The 19,683-nt window shown below is 37.7% G+C and overlaps 1 protein-coding gene across 1 annotated transcript in view; it reads left to right on the top strand.

Moving 5' to 3' along the window:
• Window positions 1-1,652: 1,652 nt before the first annotated feature.
• LOC107551213 (aromatic-L-amino-acid decarboxylase-like) overlaps window positions 1,653-19,683 on the top strand; it is a 25,436-nt gene continuing 7,405 nt past the window's right edge. The window contains exons 1-11 of the mRNA XM_016232752.1: window positions 1,653-1,800; window positions 3,638-3,846; window positions 5,414-5,527; window positions 6,268-6,387; window positions 8,493-8,627; window positions 8,980-9,123; window positions 12,137-12,203; window positions 12,314-12,408; window positions 13,672-13,739; window positions 15,075-15,151; window positions 18,840-18,859. Of these exons, the coding sequence (XP_016088238.1) occupies window positions 3,646-3,846; window positions 5,414-5,527; window positions 6,268-6,387; window positions 8,493-8,627; window positions 8,980-9,123; window positions 12,137-12,203; window positions 12,314-12,408; window positions 13,672-13,739; window positions 15,075-15,151; window positions 18,840-18,859 (1,041 nt within the window). The 5' untranslated portion in view covers window positions 1,653-1,800; window positions 3,638-3,645. The remainder of the gene's footprint in view (window positions 1,801-3,637; window positions 3,847-5,413; window positions 5,528-6,267; window positions 6,388-8,492; window positions 8,628-8,979; window positions 9,124-12,136; window positions 12,204-12,313; window positions 12,409-13,671; window positions 13,740-15,074; window positions 15,152-18,839; window positions 18,860-19,683) is intronic.

Consider the following 19,683-nt stretch of genomic DNA (forward strand, 5'->3'; position numbering starts at 1 on the left):
GTTAGATTTTGATGTAAGCCACGTTCATGTCCACTAGGGAGCAGACAAACTCATAAATAGTAAATCAAGTCAATCATCCCCACCTGTTGGTAAAAAGGTTGATTTTTCCTTGGTTCGGTGTCGAGTAACCAAACTAGTCCTGTGCAGAATTCATCCATTTTATATAAATGATCAGGTTGTCACTGTGACAAGAGCAACTGTACACTGTAAACCGTTGTGTCAGGTAACCAAAAATGTGCTTTAAAGAAGTGGTGAATCGAAATTGGTTCAGCTATTTAAAGATAGCTAATTTATGATAACAATCTTTTTTTTCTTCTTTTTAAAGTGACAGGCACTCTGATTGACTGAGACTGTGTCACTGACTGAGTTATATAGATGCTCAGTAATTGCAGTCTCTCGGTCCCCAGCAAGTTTTAAATGCAAGCTGTGTCAATATACAGTATAAGCAGAAGACAGAAATTGGCCTACATTTACATAACATTTTTATTACCACTTTGGAACTACAAACCCGATTCCAAAAAAGTTGGGACACTGTACAAATTGTGAGTAAAAAAGGAATGGAATAATTTACAAATCTCATAAACTTTTATTTTATTCACAATAGAATATAGATAACATATCAGATGTTGAAAGTGAGACATTTTGAAATGTCATGCCAAATATTGGCTCATTTTGGATTTCATGAGAGCTACACATTCCAAAAAAGTTGGGATAGGTAGCAATAAGAGGCCAGAAAAGTTAATTATAAGGAACAGCTGGAGGACCAATTTGCAACTTATTAGGTCAATTGGCAACATGATTGGGTATAAAAAGAGCCTCTCAGAGTGGCAGTGTCTCTCAGAAGTCAGACACTTTGTTTTTAAGGGAGTGGCTTTAACCGATTCATGACTCGTATGAATAGGCCTAGAGAATTACTTTTATTATTTCAAATAATGTTCTCAGTTTGAGATTTGATGGGTACACTCTAAACAATGCTGGGTTGTTTCAACCCAATGTTGGGTCAAATATGGACTAACCCAATTGTTGGGGTAGTCCATATTTGACCCAACATTGGGTTGAAACAACCCAGCATTTTTTAGAGTGTATAAAAAAGGGAGAAAACTTTAAATAATTTGGCAGACATACAATTACAGTATCCATGTTTCGTCACTAAAGGCTTTATTTTTATAAAATGGATTTGTTGACAGCATACATTGATTAATACAAGGCTAGTCCTGCTGGATGTATTCAGTATATGGCTTCTGTGGATAGGTTTTCACCCAAATAGCCTGTTTCTGTTCTATAGACTTTGGTTCCAGAGCTAATTCACTCAAGATGTGAGAGGGAAACCTGTGATCTAATGCAGATCTAATGACTAAGTTTACAAGAAAACACATTTATTCCATAATACAATATATTATTGGTATATCGTTGAGTCATTTAAATGAGAAATAGCTGTAAACTGTACAAAGGCACTTCAGATGTCCTTAATAACTGCAAAATAAAAGTTTAATAAAAAATATTGATGGCTAAGACATTAGATAGGAGGCGACTAAGTTTGTGGAAAGTGAACAGGTTCTCATTAACTCCTTATGAATCAGCTCCTTATGCCCTGCCTGTGTGCGTTGCTCTGAATGAAAGGCTCGTTCTGATTGGCCGTCTGAACAGTGGCAGGGCTGATAAACCCCCAGGCTTCCCTGCTGTTCCACATCACTCTGCTTTGCTCGGTGTGTGTATACGTGCTTCTATATGTGTGTTTGAAACAAACAGAAAGCGTGTAAGGACCTACGAGAGGGAGGACTCTTCTGTTTGCCTGACACTGTAAGTACAATGAAATCAATTAGAGGAAAGAGAGAGAGATATTATGAGTGTAACACTCGTTGAGCTTTTAGAACACAGTCCAGGTACAAGGTCCAAATAGAGGACTATTATGGGATTTTGTCAGGTTGATGACATGTATTACTGCTGAGGTGGATTGTCTTTACTTTCTTTTTCTAAATTTTATTTCATATTCTAGAATATTGAGTTAAAAAAAAAATGAAGTCACCTTAATGTCAAATGTCAGCAGACTTTAGCTTTTACTCCATTTTTACAGCACCTGCTTCAGTACAACGTGACATGTCATAAAGATATCTGATCTTGGCAACCCATGTGTTTTCTGAGGCTTTTCAAATCAAAATCAGACTGACGATAGTCATTTAAGACTTTATATGCATTTTTTCCCCTTCAAAATTCTCATTAGGAAAATTAGGACAGTAATTGATTCATTAAATGCTTCTTTGCATTTGCTGGTTTGCTTTTATTGAGAATCATTCCTAATATTCCTATCCTATTTCTATTAAAAGTGCTTACAAAGTACAAAAATACATTACATTTTTGCACAGACCTTTTTTTTTAGGGTTAGGGTTGTTGATAGGTTCATGCTTTGTCCTCAGATGCTTAACCTATGTTTGCTTGTTTGTGTGCATGTGTAAAGATGAACAACTTTAATAGTACTTACTGGTGCGTGATCAAAAAGATCAGTCACCTTCTGGATGAGTCATCACATGCACACACACACACACACACACACACACACACACGCACGCACGCACGCACACACACACGCACGCACAGCCACACTGACACATCTCAATCCATTTGTATTATGTGGATTAGTGTGAAGAGATAACAGGCATACAAATAATTAGTAGTAGCCACTGTCACCAACCCTGCTGACAATTGGTATAGTCTCTTTCTATAACATTTGCTCTAACAAATTCTAACTTAAGGTCAAATTTACCTAGTACATGTGTCCTGTGAGGACAATCAGTGTAATGAATTAAATCAGTAGAATTAGTGTGAATTAGCTGTACCAGTATATTATTAACACTATTGATGGCAAAGTTCATGTCAGTGATAAATTATCATTGTTCATTTTTTATAGTATGTATTTGGCAACCTGTGATGTTCTTATCTGCAGAATATTGCTACTGAGGTGAGGCGATGGCATACCGTTTTTGGATTCATTTTCAAATTCACACAAATTGAATCAATTTGTGCACTCTCCATGAGGTGCATTTCCTGTTTCAAAATAAGCTGCAGGGTTATTATGGTCAACTAAAACTAAAACTATTGAAAATGCTTTTGTTAAATTAATTAAAGAGAAAAGAAAAGAAACTGGAAAACTGGAAAAAAATACTATTAAAAACAATAAAAGTGACAAAAGCATAAATTACATAATAGTAATAATAATACTAATGATAATGATAATAATATTAATAATAATAGTAATCATTTTGAATTAAACTGAAAATATATATATTTTTTATCTATAAAAAGCTAATTCAATATATTAATTAAACTTTAATAGTATTTATATAGTACTAAAATAATAATGATATGCTGTGGTATGATTTATTTTTTATGCTATGAGAATTCTTACAATAAAAAATGGAAATAATCACTGACACTAATGAACGGCTGAGTATTTTCTATAATTACATTTCATGTCTTGAACAAGTGGCCTCTGGCTGTGGTTTTCCTGTTAAGATACTGAGAGTCAGGTTGACCCTGAAAACACTCTCAACAACACTAATATGATTACACCTCTCCTTATTAAAAAGCACATCAGTTTGTCTTTTATTCTCCACACTGAGGGATTCTACCCCTATTTCAGTCAAAAACATGGACGCTGCAGAGTTCCGGAGACGTGGGAAGGAGATGGTGGACTATGTGGCCGATTATTTAGAGAACATTGAGAAGAGGCAGGTTTACCCTGACGTGGAACCTGGATATCTCAGGTCCCTGATTCCTGAGGAAGCCCCGGAGGAGGCAGAGAGCTATGAGGATGTGGTCAAAGACATAGAGAGGGTGATCATGCCAGGGGTGAGTCAGTGCTGACCAGCTATGATACAGTTCCTTTACTTTACAGTCATTACATACTATAGTTTTCAGATCTCAGATCTTGTGTCAAAAGATTTTTAATGACTTGAACTCTGTGAAATCTATTTTTGACTGGTAATATTTCTTTATCCTTCATATATATAATACAAAATGTGTGAATTACCTACTAAAATAATAAATAATATAAATGTATTCATGTAACACTTTTAAAAACTTTCATATATTTTTTTAGTTAAAATCTTAATCATCTTAATAATTTTTTATACAGTGTACAGTAGCTGAATATACAGTATTGTAGTATGACTTTGTGTTCACTAACACTTTAGTTTAAGGACCATTTCTCACTATTAGCTAGTTGCTTATTAGTATGCATATTACTAGCATATTGGCTGTTTATTAGTACTTATAAAGCACATATTGATGCTTTATTCTGACAACTATACCTAACTATTAATAAACTGTAAATAAAGAGTTTATTGAGGCAAAAGTTTTTGTTGATAGTTAGTTAATAGTGAGAATTGGTCCCCAAACTAAAAAGCAACAAAACATTTGGTGATTTTAATTCAGAACTTTCTGGTTATAGACAGTAGAGCTCTTGTGAAATCTAGTTAAATCTGTCTTTTTAATCTTTGTCTTTGATGGTTTAAATTTATTATAGTAATTTAGAAGCAAAAAAAACCAAAGCAAGCTTTTGTCAGCTTTTATCTTAAGTTGTGTATATTGCACTTAATGACATTTAGTCCATAATTTAAACTGATAGTCTACCAAGCAGCTAACAGATATGATGATGTGGTTATACACTATGTCAAGGATGATGTAACAGCAATGCAAATATTCATAAATTGATATGATTTATCTTTTATATTTATGCAGATAAAGATACTTTGTTTCACTAACAGGTGACCACATCAAGAGACCCTCAAGGTTTACTCTCATTAGACATGCTCAAAGTCTACCTTTTGAGGGGCTGGAAGCTGAAAGTTAGGAAATGAATCATTAAACTCTAACCTGGGGTCAGAGAAAAGCATCCCCCACCCCTTCATTTCATAGCTCAGAGGAAAAAACAAACACTTTAATTCAGTTGAATGTGTTAACCTTCCCACTGTGTCCAATTAGATCAATTTTCCCTTTCAGAAGTCTTGTTTTAATGGTTGTTTAAAAGTGTGTGCTTGGGCTAATGAATGACTCACAATAGGAAAATCCTGCAAGAGAGACACAGACACACAGTGCCTCAAGCTCTCTCCTCCACTAAACACATGGAATAATTTCATCTAGCCTTCATAATTTCATCTAACCTTTAACGTTCTATGCGAAAAACCCTGATGCCACTATTACTGAAGTCATAATACCGGTTCAAAAGAGCAAAGGTGAACATCAATAGAACAACCAAGCTAAATCTGACAGGTCAAAGTCCCCGGTCTTAGGTGGCTCTTTTGCTTCAAAACATGTTATATTACTGTAGCAAATGATTTTAAAAATGATCTTTTGGTGTGTTGTTTTTCATGAACACTGAAGATAATTTTTAATTGAATGTTTCTACATGTTTCAGGTGACACACTGGCACAGCCCGTACTTCTATGCATACTTTCCTACTGCCCACTCTTTTCCTGCAATGCTGGCTGATATGCTGTGTGGGGCCATTGGCTGCATTGGATTCTCTTGGGTATGTTTCTCTCTCTCTGTACATCCACCTATCTGTCTATCCATCTAGTTAGTCATCTGTCTGTCCCTCCTTTGAATCATCTATTCATCTATCCATCCATCTATTTAGCCACCTGCTAGTCTGTTTGTCCATCCATCCATCCATTAATTTAGCAACCTGTCTGTCTGTCTGTCCATTTTTTGCATTTATCCATTTAGCCATCTGTCTTTAGTCCATCCAACATTCATCTGCATTTCCATCCATCCATCCATCCATCCAACATTCATCTGCATTTCCATCCATCCAACATTCATCTGCGTTTCCATCCATCCATTAATCCAACATTCATATGCTTTTCCATCCATCCAACATTCATATGCTTTTCCATCCATCCAACATTCATCTGCTTTTCCATCCATCCAACATTCATCTGTGTTTCTATCCATCCATCCATCCAACATTCATCTGCTTTTCCATCCATCCAACATTCATCTGCGTTTCCATCAATCCAACATTCATCTGCTTTTCCATCCATCCATCCAATATTCATCTGCGTTTCCATCCATCCAACATTCATCTGCCGTCCATCCATCCATCCATCCATCCATCTATCCACCCGTCCATTTAGCCACCTGTCAGTCTGTTAATTCTGTATCCATCTGCTTTTCCATCGATCCATCCATCCATCTGAAGCTCTCATCTTGCAGACTAATTCAAGATTTTATTTATCAATTAATTTGTTCATTTATTTATTTTTATAGGCAGCGAGTCCTGCCTGTACAGAGCTGGAGACAGTGATGCTGGACTGGCTGGGGAAGATGCTGAAGCTACCAGAGGATTTCTTGGCTGGTACAGAGGGCAGAGGGGGAGGGGTCATCCAGGTAAGATAATAAAGAAAATATTGTATCTGCTAGTAGTGCAAGTTTAAATAAAGATTTACATGGTATCACTTATACAGTGTTTTCAACCAAGGGTCCATGATGGAGGTCCATGTACTGCAGGGGGTCTATGGAGAAGATAAGATATTATGTTATAATAAGATATTATATAATAATAAGATTATATAATAAAAAAATTCAAGACATGTCTAACTATGTGAATGCACATTACCTTTAAGCATCTCTTGTTCTGCAAAGGTTGAATCATATTATGAACACACAACAATTACACAACTATCTTTATTCCCATCAGAATCGTGTGCCCAGTGTCAAAATGTGGACATTTTAAACCACTTTAATGCCACCTGGGCAACCTTAATCCATGTTTACAGGCAATTTCTTTTGAACAATAACAAATATCAAGCACATGTCCCACACAACAATTTGTTTTTCATTGATTTCTTCTCTAGGCCCTGCAAATTGTTATGTCCTGTAGAAATTGCCTTTTAAGACATCAACTACACATGAGAGGAGCCAGTCAGGCAGGCGTGCGTTGAGAGCGGTCCGGGATCATTTCGTCACTATGGATGTAGCAGTTGAGCAGCTGTGACCATTTAGAGAGAGACACAGGAAGCACAGCGTATGGAAAGCCCACTGATGACAGTCGGTTTGATGCTCTGTCATTAAGGCCACTTTGGAGTGTGTGTGTCCTCCGACTGAATGTTTTTTTTCTCTGGGCTTTTCAGAGAGCGCACTATGGCAACAGGCATTATTTTCACTGATAGCGCGCTCTAACGAGGGAGATTGTGGGTTTTGTAAGAAATGCCTCTCAGCAAAGGTGGACATAGTAGAAAGGGGAGGAGAACAGGTGGAAGTAGAAGATATTTATGAAAGTACAACTAAGCATGTAGAAGTTTTCATGCTTTTGTTGAGTATAATATTTGATACATCAGGCTTTTATGGCTCATATAGGGAAATGTGGAGTTCACGCTCAATGAGGAAAAAAGGAGGGGGAAAATATTTCAATCTTATTCAGAGGACCAAACTGAGCAAAAATATGCAATTTGTTGCAGATGCTGATATTTACAGTATATGGCCAAAAAAAAGAAAAAAATTCGGATAGCTTTTAATGTAAATCAATGAGATCTTTATAGCAGTATAGCAGACTACTTAAATAAAATGCATATAAATATCAGCTATCACACTAATCATATAATGCAATGCAAATCAAAGTTCTACAAAAGCCTGATCTATCGTATTTGATGCATTTGAACATTATTTTTCTAAAAAGATTATCTATGGATAATAAAATAAAATATAGTATAATATAATATAATATAAAAGTCAATTTTCAGTCCACTCATCTTGAAATACTACTAACAATATAAACAATATAAATATAAAACTAATATTTACTTTATACAAATCTGTAAAGATTTCCCAGCAAAAAGTTTGCAATGTACCGTGATCTGAGTGAGGATGTTTTTTAGAATTAAAACAGATTTTAATAAAAGCTTGCTACATGTATCAATCAGATGACAGAAGGCATGTAGTAGATAGTTTTTTAGAAAAATGTGGAGGTCTTAGAAATTTGCAAATCTAATATGATACAGAAGGCTTCATGGGGTTAAATATGGTGAAAATGGCATTTAATCAAACACTTTGGAATTGAAAACACAAGTGTGGCTACAGTTTTCCAGATTATACCATAAAGTAAACTGAATCATTAGTAATCAGGACGTGGCAGGCTTACAAAGGGAAATCAAAGACAGCTCGTGCCTCACAATGAGCTGAGGTGATCTGTATTGAGGGGTTTCGAGTGGAAGTCTTCTCATTCGCTCATTGTGGACACACAAAACAGAGCTGGAGAGCTGATGAAAATTCATCACCGCTGCATTTACAATGTCTGAGAAGCATCAGGGCATTTTGATTGAGGTTGTTTCGCTCAATGCAATATTTGAAATGAGGGAAATGATGTCTCAAGTAATATTGACCGTCTACCAACTGTGAAACCTGCTCAATATAGACTGCTTTTGAATTTCCATAAACGGCAACATTGTTAAAAGTATCAAGTATAAATACATATAATGTGTTGTTTGTTTGTACAGGGCACTGCCAGTGAAGCCACTCTCATAGCTCTTCTTGCTGCTCGTTCCAAAATCGTCAAACTGATCCAGGCTGACCATCCTGACCGATCTGAGACAGACATTATATCCAAACTTGTCGCCTACTCATCTGATCAGGTAAAACAACAAGCCTGGATGAAAGACTGCTGCAGAGGTATATTTAGTCTAGACTAATGACCTGCAAGATAATACGCACCATTCATCATGCACTGTGACAATGGCTTCATGTCCATCTGTAAGTAGGGATGAGTATCGGTTAGTGGGGATGATTAGCAATAATTCTTATTGCATGGAAATGTCAAACACAGTGAAAGGGTCATGCAGCAGGATAACGGTGAAGAACCACTTGTTTATGAATGTGCTTACAGCATATGTGTGTCTAACGGGAAAACATGAATATTTGGTTATGTTTTTTAAAACAAGATCATTAATTGAGAAATAATATGCTAGTGTTTTGTTGATATTTCAGGCACACTCATCGGTGGAGAGGGCAGGTTTGATAGGTGGAGTAAGGATGAAGAAAATGCCCACTGACAGTAAGTTTTCTGTGCGAGGAGCTGCACTGCAGAAAGTTCTAGAAGAGGACAGAGCCGCAGGACTCATACCATTTTTTGTATGTATATCTCTAATAACTACAATCTTCTTTTAAACAGCGCAACTAGTGTCTTAAGGGTAACACTTTAGTTCAAAGACCAGGGTTTCACTTTATTTTGATGGTCCCTTTAACACATTCTGTTGACTATAAGTAACGTTGCATCTATATCTACAAAGCCTCGCTAGAGTGTTAGTAGAGTATTAGTAGAGTGGTAGGGTTAGGGTTAGAATAATTTGACAATTACTTGCCAAGTTACTTATAGTCAGTAACGTCTGTTGGGAGACCATCACAATAAAGAGTAGGCAGATATTATGCAGACAGTTTACTGATAGTCTAATGAGAGTTAAATTATATACAGTTGTGCTCATAAATTTACATGTCTCTTGCAGAATATGCAAAATGTTAATAATTTTAACAAAATAAGAGGGGTCATGAAAATTGCATGTTATTGTTTATTTAATAATGTCCTGAATAAGCTATTTAACAGATGTTTATATATTCTCCACAAGACAAAATAATAACTGAATTTATAAAAAATTACCCCATCCAAAAATTACACACTAATGAATCTTAATACTGTGTGTTGTTTCCTGGATGATCCACGACTGTCTTTCTGTTTTGTGATAGTTTCCAAATTTTGTAATAGCTGTGTATGAGTCCCTTATTAAGATTAATGAGTATGTAAACTTTTGAATGGGGACGGGTCATTTTTTATGAATTCAGTTATTATTTTGTCTTGTGGAGAATATAAAAACGTCTGTTATGTGAAATTGCTTATTCAGGAGAGTACTAAATAAAAATAACATGCAATTTTCATGTTCCCTCTTATTTAGTTAAAATTATTAACATATTTGCATATTCTGCAAGGGGCTTGTAATCTTATGAGCACAACTGTACATTTACATTTACATTTAGTCATTTAGCAGACGCTTTTATCCAAAGCGACTTACAAATGAGGACAATAAAAACAGTCAAAACTAACAAAAGTGCAATATATAAGTGCAAATGACAAGTCTCGGTTAGCCTAACGCAGTACACGTAGCAAGGTGTGTGTGTGTGTATATCACACAAAGAAAAACAAGTAGATAGAATAGAAAAAATAGAAAGCTAGTGTTTGTTTGTTTGTTTTTTTAATAAAAAATAATAAAACATAAAAAAAGAAGATAAATATAGATAAAGTAGAATTAAAATAGAAAGGTGCAACGTTACTTATTGTCAACAGAATGTTCAAAAGGGACCTTCAAAATATTAACTATTTGCTATTAAATAGTTGCTTATCAGCATGCATATACCTAACATCTTGGTCATTTATTAGTACTTATAAGCGCATATTCTGAAGGACCATATATTAGATCCTTTACTCTTTTCCCAAACCTAACAACTACCTTACTAAATATCAATATGCTGCAAATTAGAAGTTTATTGAAGCCATAGTTAATAGTTAGTTAATAGTGAGAATTGGTCCCCAAACTAAAATGTGACAACCTTAAAGGGTTACTTCACCCAAAAATGAAATTTAGGCTGCGTTTTACTCACCCCTGATGCATCCTAGGTGTATATGACTTTCTTCTTTCAGACGAATCCAATCGGAGTTATATTAAGAATTGTCTTTGATCTTTCAAGCTCTATCGTTGTACTCAGCGGGTGTTGCATTGCTTCAGTCCAAAAGATGTGAAATAAAAAGCACCCTTCCATTAAAAAAAGTGTCTCACACGGCTCTCGGGGGGTGAAGAGAGGAGACTTGTTTTCCTTTGCTAAAGTAAGGAAACGTTGCTTCTTTTGATCCTGTAAACAAACGTTGGTATTCACGAGACTCACCGGCACATGCGCAACGCTGACCTCATACGTCATTCCCCCGGAACTGCTTCTGTGTACAACTGCTGGCCGAAGCTACATTAAAGTGATTATTACGTTTTGAATATGGATATTTTTCTTACAAAAATGCATCGATTCGCTACAGGAGGCCTTTGTTCACCCCCCGGAGCCGTGTGAGACACTTTTTTTTTTATGGAAAGGTGCTTTTTATTTCTCGTCTTTTGGACCGAAGCACTGCAACACTCGTTGAGTACAACGATAGAGCTTGAAAGATCAAAGACAATTTTTAATATAACTCCGACTGGATTCGTCTGAAAGAAGAAAGTCATATACACCTAGGATGCATCGGGGGTGAGTAAAACGCAGCCTAATTTTCATTTTTGGGTGAACTAACCCTTTAAGAATTATCCTAAGAAACACTACTTTGCTTTGTCTATTTAAAATTTTTGTTCACTAAATGCAAACTGCATAATATAGCCAATACATTCATCAAACCAACTACAGATATTTTTTTGTTTGGAAATGTTTAAATTAGTGACACAATACTTAGGGGAATACTGATGGTCAGACATGGGATTTCATATAGTTTCAAGTACAGTAATTAACTTTTTTTTTTTTTTTTTTTTTTTTGACATAAAGGTCCAGTCAACTGGAAAATATCTAGTTTTATTTATTGTTATTGTTATTATTTTTTAACCCTGACATCATGCCAAGAAATGCTGCAGAATTTGCTCTTGAATCTTAATGATGAACCCTTACCATTAGAACTTCCAGCCGCTATACTGTATATAACAAGTGCAAAATTACAGAATCAGTCAACATTATGGTAGAAAGATAGCAGCCACTCAGACTGTTAGAGAGCACAAAATGAGAACAAATTGGACATTTGTCTCTGCTCTTTCTCTGAACCTAACCCCCATCCCCCCCCCCGCATGAAGGTTAATGCTGTTTGTTGGAGAGCCTGTTTTCTGAATCACATTAGTCAAATTAGCCCCAGGCTCAGCCAGCAAACCTGTGTCAGAAGAGTCACAGCGTAATGACAAACCAAGCAGGAACCAATCTTTTTGTGATCAAAACCTATAGCTCAAATGAATTTTTTATTGAACATTCTAGAGTAGGATAAAGAAATGTCTAGGTTGACTTATTTGTAGTACATTAAATATTAAAATGAACACATAATAATCCATCTATTTGATATTCTGGATGTTTCTCTTAGTTTTGTGCAACACTGGGAACAACTCCATCCTGTGCATTCGACTGCATCACTGAGCTCGGCCCTATATGTAAGACTGATTTCCATTTATTGTTGTTTTCCTTTGTATCTTATTTGTGCTTGCAAATCAGTGTTTTGATGAATATTTTAATAGACACATTGTCATTGTTTGTATGTCAGGTAATGCAGAGAAAATCTGGATGCACATTGATGCTGCATATGCTGGGAGTGCATTTATCTGTCCAGAGTTCAGACCCCTGCTGAATGGCGTAGAGGTGAGATAACATTCAAATCACACAGCGTGTTCTTAAGCACACTTCACAGGGTGCTCTTAACGCCCAGAGAGGCATGAGTGATAAGAGCAATTTGTGCCGGGCTCAAACTATTGATCCTGTTACTTTAGGAGCGGTGCGTTGAGGACAGAGTCGTGTGTGTGCGATTGAGACAATATTTAAATGTCACAAATGATGCAAGCTGGCATGAGCGATGACTTGTGGAATGGTTGGGATATTAGAGATCCCCGATCGTCCTTTGAGTTGTCGTGGAGCCCAGCTGGGTGTCACAATGATAAGGGTAAAGCAATTTCCTGAGGCATAAGAAGACCTTTAGATAAGTTCCTTTTTTTCCCTCGCTAAAGAAATATCACTGTTTATTAGCAGCACGAGTTCAAACAATAGTGAAGACTGTGCTCCCCTGCACAGACGATGGTTTTTATGAATGACAGCCGGCTGCTGTTTCCTGTGCAGTGTTGGTTGCCAGGAAGTGAAAGACAGACAGGACTCAGCATGGCAACAATCAAACCGTCATGGCAGTGTCTGCCTTTATTGCGGCAGATGGAAAGGATATTGGAAAGGGGAGAGTGAGCAAAAAGATTAGACTTTGAGATAGTGGCTCTTTTTGAATGCTCATTGGACAGATGCTGCAGTTGATTATGAGTTTGATGCATAATATGCTATGTGTCAGAGTCAAAAGTAGTTGATATCAGACCATGCTAACAGGTAGCTGAAAGATGACTCATCTTTATTTTCAGCAAGCTAAATTTATTTTCATATTCCAAAATCACAATCTTTATTTTAGCACCGATTTCTGGTATAAAGAGGCTGCAAAACGGAATGAATATGTAAATACTAGTTTATTATTAGCTAATAATAAGTTAGTTAATAATTAGTTCATAGTGAATCCTAGTTTTATTTTAAACATTGACAGATCTAGCAATCGCTTAAAAAATAAATAAAAAATAAAGAATTGAGACTACAGCTTTATCAACTGCATTGGCACCTCTGTTGTTGGTGTTGCTAGATACTATTTAAAATGATCTAAATCATGTTTTCCCAAACAATTTGAATTGCGTTTAGATAAATCTAAATCTAAAACTAAATATCTATAAAACTCACCAGACCCTCTCTGATGATAAAGAATAGAAATGTTACTAATTTATCCAATAGCAGTTAAGTTAGTAACGTTTTGTCCCTCTTCTCAAGAGTAAGTTAAATACATCAATTCACAACAAATCACATCAAAATTTGCTTCTCTTTTAGTTCGCAGACTCTTTCAATTTCAATCCTCATAAATGGCTCCTGGTCAACTTTGACTGCTCTGCAATGTGGTAAGTGTTTCGTGGCTCTATCAGTAAAAAGCATATTTAATTTATTCTCTGACCCGATCTACTGTATCTCAACATGCGATTGGTTGGCTTTGTCAGTCAACAGAGGAAACGGTCCCAGCTGCCCTTTATGTCAGCACCAGGCAAACAAAAATGTTCATGGTTATATAGAGAGAAAATACAAGAAAAGAGTGTATCCAAAGTTACCCTGATAATATACAGCAAAGATGCATTTAGCTAAATCAAAAGTATAGTCATTTATAATGTTATAAAAAAAATTATATTTTAAATAAATGCTGTTCATTTGAATTTTTCATTCATCATAGAATGAATCATGGTTCCCAAAAATATTAAACAGCACAGCTGTTTTTTCTTGAGCACCAAATCAGCAGATTAGAATGATTTCCGTAGGATCATGTGACACTGAAGACTGGAGTGATAATGCTTAAAATTCAGCTTTGCTATCACAGGAATACATTATATTTTTAAATGTAATAAAGTAGAAAAAAAGTAATTCGAATTGTAATAATATATCACAAAATATATCACCAACTTTTCAGCGTTAGTGTTTACAGTAGCCCCAAAGTTATTTCAACACTTAAGCCACATTTGAAAAATGTACTGTGTGATGTGAATATGTCACTTCATCACATTAGAAAGAAAATAATTAAACTGAGTGGCGTCTGCAAATCTTGAAACCCCACCTTGACCCTGCCTTGACTAAATGGCAATAAAGTGAACCTTAAACCTTGAACCTTAAAACAAATGATGCAAATCCTTTTCTAAGAACTAACTTAGCCAATGACCATAAGTGTATTAGGTATTGTAAATACATAAAATAGATACATACATTCATAGAGATGTGATGCACATATAAAAAGGTTCATTCGTACAGCAAAATTTGATTTTTGTGTGTTTTTGTGTGTCTAGACACACACTCTTTGTGTGTCTAATGTTACATTTGGTTTGTGAGCCAAACTGATACTTTTAAATGACGCTAGATGATAGATAGATAAATAAATAAATAAATAAATCAAAACAGAAAAACAGACACACAAAAACTGTAAAATAATTAATGTAATAAAACGCTTTTTTTCATTGTCTCTTATTGAATGGTATGTTGTGCTAACTTTGCTTCAAAATCCAGATAAAGCATTTGAATACATTTATTGAGTTGCATATTTCTTTTTGTGAACTCTGGATACACAGTTTAATACCAATAGGATTTTAGTTAGCCATTACTGAACATTCAAATAATAATGATATATGCTGTATGCACAATAATGTCATATGACTGTTGCCTCCTACACTGTGATGAAGGTGAATGTCTCTGTGCAGGGTGAAGAAAAGATCAGACATCATTGGAGCATTTAAAATGGAGCCGCTTTATCTGAAGCATGATCACCAAGAGTCAGGTAACCAATCAGCACTTTGCACTGCATACATTATTTCTTATTTTATTTTGCTCACACATATTTCTGTTAGTTTAGCACTGGAAACTGTCAGTCATTATTGCAAACAATAAACAATAATAAACTTAATAAAAGACTGAAGTGCATTAGCATGAGATGTAAAGAGGATGACCATGATCCTCATTAATGAGACATGATGTTTTGTGCTGACATCCACTTTACGTCACACTGAAGGCTCGATCAGATTATTCACCTTAGTGCTCTGCTGTCTTGTGTAAGCCTCTCCATGCTGCTGGTAAACAACAGCTTTCTAACCTGCTGCACTGACCTCAAGTTGATTTAAGAGTATTTTTGCATGTATTGTGCATTTGTGTGGCTATTTGGCAACAATACAATATTTCACATATATACTGGAAGTTATATATATCAAATACACTGTCCCTAAAAATATTTGGACACCAAATACACACTTAAAAATGTATAAACATGATTCCATTATTAAACCAAGAGACTTTTATTTTAGGATAGATAGATAGATAGATAGTATTAATAGATCATTAATAGTTAATGCTATAAACTCCACCTATGGTTACTATGCTAGTACATCCATGTGAACCTGACTTCATATATTCACTAAAAATGTCTCGAGGTTACGTATGTAACCATGGTTCCCCGAAGGGAAAGAGACACTGCGTCGAATGCTTTGGGAACACCCCCGGCAAGACCCGTACTGAAGCATGTGTGAAAACAGTCCAATAGAGAAGCGAAACATCACGAGCGGGGCGACGTGAGCAACAAGGAAGCATAAAGGCGCATCCGCCAAACGCACATGTTAGCGCCTGCAGGGATGCAGGGAGTATGGCAGGGAGACACAGCGTCTCGTTCCCTTCGGGGAACCATGGCTACATACGAAACCTTCAGGAACTCGAGCTGCATCAAAAGCTTTGGGAACGAGAATACCCACTGCGCCATATGAGCAAGTCCCTGTCTCATAAGTGTCTGGCGAGCACATCAAGACGAGATAACTTGGGACCCCGGGGTTAGTGTCAGGTCCAAACTTTAAAATTGAACAAATGTGTGGAGAGGACCAGCCCGCCACAGCACAAATATCCTGGAGGGCCACGCCCACTGATAAGGCCTTGGAGGCTGCCATACTCCGGGTCGAGTGTGCTCTGACCCCCATTGATGACAGGAGGCCAGAGGACTCATAGGCCAATGTTATGGTTTCAACCACCCACGACTCATGGTTTGCTTGGTCGTTGGTACCCCTTTCTTAGGCGGGCCGAAGCAAACGAATAACTGATCTGCCTTACGCCACTGGGTAGCTCTGTGGACGTAAGCGTCCAGTGCTTGCACTGGACAGAGTAGATTGAGTCTTTCCTGGCCTGCTTCCTGGAAGGGGGGAGGACAGAAGGCTTGTAGTACTATGGGACCCGGTGAAGAGGTGGGCACCTCAGGGACATAAAGAAACACCCTAACCATGCCCGGGACTAATTCCAGGCACGACACTGCGAGTGCCTGAAGGTCCCCTATCCTCTTCAACGAGGATATAGCAAGGAGGAAGACAGTCTTCAGCGTGTGGAGCTTGTCAGAGACATCTTCAATGGGTTCGAAAGGAGCATTGCACAAAGCCTCCAGAAGCACCGCCAGGTCCCACAAGGGCACCTTGGTGTGCTGTACTGGCCGCAGCCTCCGGGTGCCACGAAGGAAACGTGTAACTAACGGGTGCTTCCCCAATGATTGACCACACAGAAGGGCGTGGTAAGAAGCTATGGCCGCCACGTAAACCTTCAGAGTGGAGGGGGATAACCCTGCAAGAAAAATGCTCCTGCAGAAACTCCAGAACTGAACCAACTGGGCAGTTGACTGGGTCTTGGAGTCGCTTTTTCCGCACCAAGAAGTGAAAAGCTTCCACTTCAAGGTGTACAGTTTCCTCGTGGTGGGAGCTCTGAACTGGAGTATGGTCTCAACAACCTCAGTTGAGAGACCAGATGCTATGAGCTGTAGGTGTGTACCTCTCCTCCCCAGGGTGGGTTGCCCTCAGGGTCCTGACGATGGTATTGTCAAGACCGCTTGGCCGAGTTCAGCGACTACATCGGATTCTTCTTCCTCCCTATCATCCAGGTCTTTTAGCAGGTCGGCCTGGCATGCCTACAACACCGCCATAGTGTGCAGACATGCACTGGCCTGACCAGCCGCTGTATAAGCTTTCCCAACCAGGCTGGATGTCAGTTTTACTGGCCTGGTGGGAAGCTTCGGGGCCTTTAGGGACGATGCTGAGGATGGGGAGAGATAGCTTGCGATCCTCTGCTCCACTGCCGGCATTGCCCCATAACCTTTCTCATTCAGCCACACGATGTTCGAGTAGTTGGTGACTGTTGGGCTGAAGATCAGGGAAAAATGGAAGGCCCCAGCATGAAGGTTGTGATATAGCTTTAAGGAAGTGCTCTTCCAGTTTGCTTGTGGGAAGAGCGTCCTGTTTCTCGGCTGGCGAAACGATGTTGAGCCCGCCGATGTTGAGATGGCAAGTCCGCAGTCTCCTCTGTGTCGACGTTCATCACATCAACCTCCTCGGAGGAAGATAGATGAAGCGCCTGGCTCTCTCTCTGGGGGGAAGAAACCGCAGGGCGGGCTTCCGATCCCTGAGAGGGAGCTGTGGATCTAGCGGGTGAGGACCGAGATAAGGAAGAGCCCATCTCGGATCCCTCCGCTAAATCCACTTGCGATCCCCATGATAACTGCCACCCCCTTGAGGACTGCCCGTGCATGCTCCACTACCAAACAGATGATGCACAAATTGTGTGTATCCCCACCCGAGAGATAGCGTGGGCAGGGAAGAACACATGACTTGAAAGAGCATCCGCTCGCCACATTAGATTTTGCTTAACACTTAGGAACATGAATTTTCTCTTTCTATACAGAGTAATTCCTGACTGACTGAGTGCTTTTTGCCTACACAGACACGCATACACAGACACGCTCGCTGAAGAGCAGAAGCTAACATGTGCGTTTGCCGGATGCGCCTTTATGCTTTCTGGTTGCTCAAGTCACCCCGCTCGTGACGTCTCACTTCTCTATTGGACTGATTTCACACATGCTTCAGTACGAGGTCTCTCCCCGGGGGCATTCCTAAGGCGTTTGACACAGCTCGAGTTCCTGAAAGGGAACCACCTTTACATTATGGGTACAAGTAATTCTAAAATGTCTAGAAGGAGTTTATCATGATTTGTTTGCAGATGCCGCTTTTTTGATATCTAATGCAGTATCAGTAATCTGATCTCTCATGTCTGTTGTTTCCTCACACATGTCAACCAATGAGCTGCATGTTGCTTGTTGGGCATTTAAACATGGCTAAACAAAGACAGTTCCTGTGGTAATGTGGCTTTGGGCAGTGTGCAGCTGTACAGACGATAGTAATTTTGCTGACAGCCAAACAAAAGAGTCTCTAAACCCAGAACACAACACACGTGAATATATGCATACACACCTTAAAGCCATTTCCATCATGAGCAACTTCCTGATTAAATTCAGGCTTGGCCAGATGGAAAAAAAGAATGATGTTCTTTTCATTGCTTGTTATGTAAAGAATCATTTGTGCGATGTGTATTGTCTCATGGTATTATTTACATCTGAGCTTGCTTTTTAGTGTGTTATGACTAAATATTGACATATTTTTTTTCTATATTCATAGGAATTGTCACTGATTATAGAGTAAGTATGCTGCATGCAATATGTGTGTGCAGGTGTGCGTGTTTGAGATAATATTTGTTTAGCCTGCTGATGACTTCTGTTAACCTATATTAGGTTATTATCTGAATGAATATCTTTTCTTGTTCTGATAAGATTATTACCTAGGTAACTTGGTGATTATCAGAGGTTCAGTGACTGAAAAAAAACAATAGGTTGCAGGTCTTCTCTGACAGAGTCACTAACAGTAATGAATAGCTTATCAAAGTGGACTATCAAAATAAACTGTTATTGGAGAAAACCCTTTCCATATCTTTTGATGTTGGCATCAAAGGCCATAAATGTAATCAAAACAGTACATAATCTGGCTTAATTATTATAATATATATTACAGTGTTTGTTCAGTGTGTTAGGCTGCTAAATCCTGCTGTTATTAATGCATTATGCAGCATTGTTGCAATATTTTGCTAATTATTATTATATTACAGTTTTTCTCGATTGCTTAAACACATTTATTGAAACTATGCCTCGTATTCTCAAAACAGTAAACCCAAATCCACAATGTCTCACCCAATTCCCCAAACATCCTATTTTCAGGTCAAAATGAAGCTCTACACTCAAAACCATTCACTCTTGCTGAAAAACCAAACTTTTCCCTCAGACATCACACACAAGTGTTCAAAAACACATACACTACAACAAAGTATTACACACTGGTGCAATAAATTCAAAACAATATATCCAAAACTGGTAAGATATGTTGCTTGTGGTTCTCCCCCTCAAAAATCTTTTCACATGAACACAAGACACAACCAATGTATACATTGGCACATTTTTATTAATTCATG

Source organism: Sinocyclocheilus grahami, unplaced genomic scaffold (genome assembly GCF_001515645.1).
Source record: "Sinocyclocheilus grahami isolate Dianchi unplaced genomic scaffold, SAMN03320097.WGS_v1.1 scaffold418.1, whole genome shotgun sequence".
Classification (NCBI taxonomy): domain Eukaryota; kingdom Metazoa; phylum Chordata; class Actinopteri; order Cypriniformes; family Cyprinidae; genus Sinocyclocheilus; species Sinocyclocheilus grahami.